Source organism: Micrasema longulum, unplaced genomic scaffold (genome assembly GCF_059751315.1).
Source record: "Micrasema longulum isolate JH-2025_06_02 unplaced genomic scaffold, ASM5975131v1 h1tg000901l, whole genome shotgun sequence".
Lineage (NCBI taxonomy): Eukaryota > Metazoa > Arthropoda > Insecta > Trichoptera > Brachycentridae > Micrasema > Micrasema longulum.
The window spans coordinates 65992-72803 of NW_028278092.1; the positions used below are offsets into that span (position 1 = coordinate 65992).

General features: G+C 43.0%; 1 protein-coding gene across 1 annotated transcript; it reads left to right on the top strand.

Moving 5' to 3' along the window:
- Positions 1 to 892: 892 nt before the first annotated feature.
- corto (centrosomal and chromosomal factor corto) lies at positions 893 to 5813 on the top strand. The gene has a single exon (XM_088231687.1). It carries the CDS (start codon positions 1028 to 1030, stop codon positions 1832 to 1834), a length of 807 nt encoding a protein of 268 aa, XP_088087813.1. The 5' UTR covers positions 893 to 1027; the 3' UTR covers positions 1835 to 5813.
- The last annotated feature ends 999 nt before the right edge of the window (positions 5814 to 6812 follow it).

Consider the following 6812-nt stretch of genomic DNA (forward strand, 5'->3'; position numbering starts at 1 on the left):
AAAAATAAAGAGACGAGACGTATCCCTAGATAATGAATCAAATAACAATATTTAGTTTATTTAAACCTGAGTGAAAAACTCAAATTAATTTAACAGCCAAGAAAATATACAGCCGTGCTAGGTTGTTCCTTTTTGTAAAGTTGTCCCGTTTTCCCCTAACGTCTGCTAAGCGCGATCGGCGTCTAGCTCTGGACGTGGTGGGGGGAACGCAGCGGGGCGCCGTCGGATTTTCCGCCATCCGCCAGTCAGGGAGAGACCACGAGCGGAGTTGGTGCAGCTGTACTCCGAACGCTCTACGCCGTGTATACCGTGACATAGTATAGCCGTGTGTAATAGAAACAGCTGATTGGCATACATGCGGCTGGTGACGTAAGCCAACATACGGGAGACCGTCAATACACTCCCGACCGCCGCACAGTGCGGGTCTGCGGTCCCCACGGTGGACTAATCTCGCGAACGTTTCTACCATTTAGTCACTTTCTCGTGATTTGATACGCGACGAGCGCTTTATGTTGGATTTAAGTGTTTTACTGGAGTGCCTACCGCTTACTAGGAATATAAGTGACGACCGAAGTGAGAATACCCGAAGTGCCATAAGATTTTTTAAAACCATTTTCTGCGTTTATTTTTTAATACAGCGTAAATAATTAGGAAGTTCTACAGTGTTCGTGGGAAGTTATATCTATTCCACAGTGCGGGGATCGAAGCTTTCCTCGGATCGAAGGGAGTCTCAGTTCGGGGGGTCTCTATGGTGACAGTTTCGTCATCCCTCGCCAGTGTCGGCCCCTCGCGCTTCCATCGGATACGATACACTCTCGGGTGCCGAGCGCGCTCCCCGTCAGCGAGTGCTCCGCCGTCGGGTCGGGCGCTGGATTACCGACCCTCGGTAGAAGGTAGTGTCGCGCGGTGCAAATAAGAAGTGTCTTTCCGGTTTCGAGTTTCGATGCTGTTTATCCAGTAATCGGAGAGTGCGCGCGAAGCAGAAGGGTCTCCCCGTCACAGATGCGCGTGTGTCCCGCGGCGTGAGATGGCTCTGGCCGCCGAGTGCTACATGCCCCAGCTGGGCTGCGAGGCGCTGTACCCCGGGGCGGGGGCGCGCCTGCCCCACCACACCCCTCCGCCGCACCAGCTGACCACCCCGCCCGCCCCCAAGGACTATTCCATCCCGCTGCACGTGGACTGCAGCGTGGAGTACGAGCTGCCCGACTGCGCCAAACCTCCCCAGGGCGTGAAGATCGAGCCTCTGCTCATGATCCACCCGGCGCACTTCCGCAGGCTGGACAGCCTGAGGCGCTGCCCGTTCGTGAACAACCTGCCGGCGGCGTCCGGGGGCGCGCGCGCCCCGTACGAGCTGCCCCCGAGCCGGCCCCGCGGCCAGCCTCGCGCACTCCCCAAGGAGGCCGCCGTCGCCGCCGCCGTGCCGCAGCCGGAGCGCTGGACGCACGCGGCCAAGAACCACTGCTGCAAGGGCGCGGTGCAGTACGGCCAGGCCGGCTACCGGCTGCCCGACGCGCCCGACCCGTACTGGGGCGCGTGCGGGGGGCCGGCGGCGCTGGCCCCCGCGGAGCCCTACGCCCCCAAGGAGGGCGACACGCTGGAGAACAGCTTCGGCAAGTGTCCCCAGCAGAAGTACCGCTCCGCCCGGCACAAGACTCACCCCTACGTGATGGACCCCAGCGTTCTAGCCAGCGCCAGCGGCCACACGGCGCTAGCTCAAAACTGTGATAAAACTTTGGAACTGTTACAGGGTAATCGGTTAATTTCTCCGTTTCACGCCAAAATGTTTAGCGGGGAAAGCGTCTATCAGAATTATCCAATTGTGATGTATAAATAGTATAACCGTATCGAATAGACAATAAATAATGTACCGCCCGCACCCGCCGGGACCACCAGCTGTACCGTGAGGTCCGGTGGGCCACCGCGGGAGGCAGAGTACTGTAGTAGATTTGACTGACGCCCGGAAAAGATCTCAAAAGACCGGCATCGTCTCATCGCCCCCGACTTATCGCGATATCGCGTATCTGTGTAGGTTTTGTGGTCGCCTATCCACCATCCACCGGATGAGCCTTTCTATTTAGTTGCAGTTCGAACGGAAACGCCGTAATATGCTTATAAACACCCATTTAAACATTGATCTATGCCAACAACTCCGCCATATTCGTACTTCATGAGGATTATTACGACGGAAGATAGAATACATACATACATACATAGTTACATATACTTATTGCTACGTGAAATATATATATATATAATTTATGATTTACGAGAATGTAAATCCCGTGATCTTTCAAAATTATGTAGTTATTTTAGATTTAAAACTTAAGACATGCAAACTGATAACAATAATTATTAATCTTTGTATATGCGCAAATAAGTCTTCATAATATGCAATATAACAATATATGTTAGTACCTAGTATTTTTTATTGAAATATTTAATTATAATGTTCAGTATCATTAGTAATATTTCTAATGACAAATGTTTTTTTCACGTATGTTCTAAAAAACCCAAAGAAAAAAGGGTTGCAATTACTTGATTGTTTTTTTTCTCTGTTAACAATGAATTCTGTATTTCGTCTGTTTCTATTTGTGTATGCACACTTAAACTTTTTCCTTATCATTACTCATGAGCGCAATTAAAGTATTTCAAGTAACAATAATACGTTTATAATAAGAGCGTGTTCACGTTTCACGAGTAAAGTAATTTCAACTGTAGCCTCGAGAACTACAGAATACATTCTTCGGTCTCTACTTCTACCGAACCATTATTCGTCAGAGATACGATCTCAGATCGGACTAGACTGCTATTCGACTGACTTTGATGTTCAGTGGGTAGATAATAGTAATAGCCACACAGTCCATTCTTCCCGAAGCTTTTTCTTTTTGTTTTCAAATTCTTCGTGCTAGCGATTAAATAATAAATAATTATAATTCTTTCCCGGCTGGACTTCGGACGTTATTGTGCATTGTTTGAAATTAATTACGTTTTCATTTTTTGCCAGCAACAATAGTTTCTCTGAAATACGCTATTTTATATTTATGTGACGATTTACGTTGGGGTTTAAACAATAAATATAATATATAAACGAGTGCGTATTCGAGCGTGCGCAGGTTTCGTGTTTTTTGTAGGTCCCGCATAAATATAACTTTGGAGTCGTGAAACTCGTTTAATTTTAAACCGCAATTCATTTCAATTCTTTGTAACGACTGTCGTCATCAGTTTTTGTACACTTAATACATTCGTATACATTCTCGCGCGATTACCGTATGTATTCATTCAACGCGGTAAATGATTTTCACGTTTAAATTAACTACATTGTCGGTGATGTGGAATCTATACCGCGGCTCCTAGTTTGTCTTCGGACAGAAGTTTCTGGTACCGCACTGAATTAAATTTTCATTTGTAGCACAGCGGGTCTTTTCGGGGAAACTCAATTACCCATCTAATAATAATGATCCCATCCGTTTAAACCCCCCCGGTTCCACAGCGTAATGTAATAGTTTTTTATCGGCCGTACCTCGTGGTATGCTAGTTGACTTTTTATTCGCTTTCTGCGTTGCCCCCGAGCGTGATGTAAATTGATTACTTATTTCCAACAAAAAGTTTACTGCGAAGTGTTATTATACTCGCGTGATAAAATCACTCGTTCGGATATAACTTTACCCGTATTTACTTTTTTACGGCTTTCAGCCGAAGCACGACCGGTCCGTGCCGAACAGAATCTCACTCATTGACGGAACTTCGAATATCGCGAGATGTTGGCACAGAGACAGCGATCGGAGTAACGAAATTGAGCTCCACCTGGAGCTCAATCACAGATAACTATCGACATGCTAAAAAACGTGCTAAGTATTTGAGCGATCACCACGAACAATCATGAACACGCTGAAGTTAAAGCGGTCGCGTTGCAAAACGAAATTCAACTTCGGTCAGTTCAAGAGGATTGGTTGAATCTCGCACACGCCTTCTTTCAATTTTTCTCGAGTGCCGTATTGCATTTAGCCGGCGGTCGGCAAGCCAAATGTTAAGAAAAGCAGTCGCCATAGTAATTGTTTGTAACTTGAAAACGAAATAACAAACCGGCACGAGATTACACGCGTGTTGACTTTTTTGATTTGACGTTTGACCACGGACTACGGATACGGAACTTATCTATGGCGTTTTGCAACGCGACCGCTTTAACTTCAGCGTGTTCATGATTGTTCGTGGTGATCGCTCAAATACTTAGCACGTTTTTTAGCATGTCGATAGTTATCTGTGATTGAGCTCCTGGGCCGTTAATCGGTTATGTTTCGACTTAACGACCGCCCTCTCACGCGCTCCTTCTGCATCCGCTACAATGGTATCTGCCATCTATCTCGTGGCTGTGCGCGTACACGATCCGGAGACCGCAGATCTCCACCACCGCAGCGTGTGACCTTTGAAGGCGACATTCTGGTCGTACATTGTACAAGATTTATCGATCCGTTTGGCTCGCTGCGGATCGCTTTATTTTTAGCATTCAGTTCGGGTTTACCTTTTCTTCGCGGCGTTCCATTGTCACCACAATGGCGACTTTTTCCCGCTGCCGCCGTTTCCTCGGTGGCGAGTTTGTATCTGCAACTGCGTAGACGGCCGGCTTAATTGTACAACTCTCGCGATACGTTCTGCGAGATCTTTTCCGTGCGCATGAATTATTCAATAGAAATGGTTAACCTCCTCCCGCGTTCGTCTCCGCGATGCTTTACATTACCGAGACCTGTTCTAATTATTTATGAACGTCGTGTCGCCCATCGCGGCGAGATCTCGCCCGACACTCCTACTGAGATTATGACTGTTCCCTTCGTGTTCGAGTTCTCCGTCGAATACTTGTAAATACGCTGAATCGTCTATTGCACGAGGCGGGCTCGAACGGACGGATGATATTCCCCGGCGAACCCCGGTTCCGATCGTGGCGAGTCCAAAGTCATAGTCATTACGCTTAATTTCCATTTCTATATCGTACCTATACCTATACTTCGAGAACTGATCGACTCGTTCACCTTTGCGACCGCGGTTCGCCGGAGTATTCGCCAAATTTGGAATACGACAGCGACAGAGTCACTATATTTTCCCTATTGTATACGTTTGTAACTATTGTTCATATAGTTGCGTGTTTACTCGGATATAATTATATTTAAAAATGATATGTTTCGTAGTAAAGATATTTACTCATTTGGTATATTATAAACCTTTGTAGTGTGATGCTAAAGTGACATGGTATGTTGAGTGTCAGTTGACGGACGAAGCTACTGATACTGTAGTATCGCGACCTGTAATCGATGTTGAAGACTTAGTCAGTATTATTGCCAAACCTAATATATAAAGTAAATAGTCGCTTCGGGAAGAAATACATAATAAATAATCCATAACGATAAACATAATTGCTAAATGATGTAAGAAGTATAAATACTGTTTGTTTTGTCCTTCTCTAAGTTGAGTTCGTCTATAATCTAGGTAATAATCATTTCATACGCATTGTGATAATTGTTTTATAGTTTTGTAAATATGTTTTCCGCAGACTCGCTTTCTTGTTTTGTTCCCGACTGTTAAACCGCGAGGGTGAGGTAAAGAGAGTAGCCATTTTAGCAACACTGCAAAGGTGACCTGTGTGAATATAACATAGGTTTGCATACACACACATCTGACTACATACATACACTCGAACTGGATGAATATTAGAAGATTTATTACGCTTATTGTTGACTTACAGTTGTTGTATGCGAATATATTGTATTTAATGTTTGCGAGTATTGCCAAATACATACCAAAAATTATTATTATATGGAAAACTTTGTTTTATTTTACACATTTATAAAACCGTTCAGTGGAAAGGCTCTAAGTACCGAAAACGCCAGCAATACGTATCGTATTGTATATTATACGGTATTACTCTGACAGGATAATTCTTTTGGCCTGATTGTTAGAGCCTTTGACAAATATTTCGTGAAAAAATGACGTGTTCTAGTGCTTGGTGTATGCCTTTCTACTCGACGGTTTGTTAGTATTATTTCATTAAATCATATTTTTTTTTTATCGGTGATTGAAAACTAAAATTTGCGTAATCTTTGTACCTACGTCTACTTATTAAACGTAGTATTCTGCGCCACTGTCCTTGTAGTAATATTTTTGTAATAAAAAACGATTAAATTTATGGTAAAAGTCATTGCCTACAGAAATTTTGACAAACTGAAAATATTGTTGACTAAACCAACTGGCCTAAAAGGTAACAAAAAAAACAGGCGTTGTATAGAATAAAGGTCATTCAGTCAGATGAATCTCATTAGGTATCAGCTCATTAACTTTTACAAAAATCGACAGATGGAAAATTTTAAGTAATAAGGATGTTCAAACATGCTGAATGGTGAATCTTACACAATATGTGAAAGTGGCCACTTAAACCAGCTATAAGTTAACCAATAAAATAACATTACATGGTTGTGTAATTTTTTTTTTTTTTTGCTTTATTGACATAAACGACAAATCTGCCTTTTACAAAAAATTATAATACAAACATATTTGGCTTAATATAAAAATATATATATATATGTATATTTCCTTTTACCCAAGATTTATAAAAAGATTAAACCTAAAAATTATGCAACACATTCAGTAGAAAGTTTAAATAATTCAAGAATAAATGTAAAAAACAAATTAAATAATAAAATATTTTAAAGTAAAATATTAAGAAAAACATAAGTACTGTTTCATACAGCTGGGCAAAGTGAACAAAAAATTTACAAATTAAGTAACTATAAAAATAATTTATAATAATCATATCCAGGGTTGAG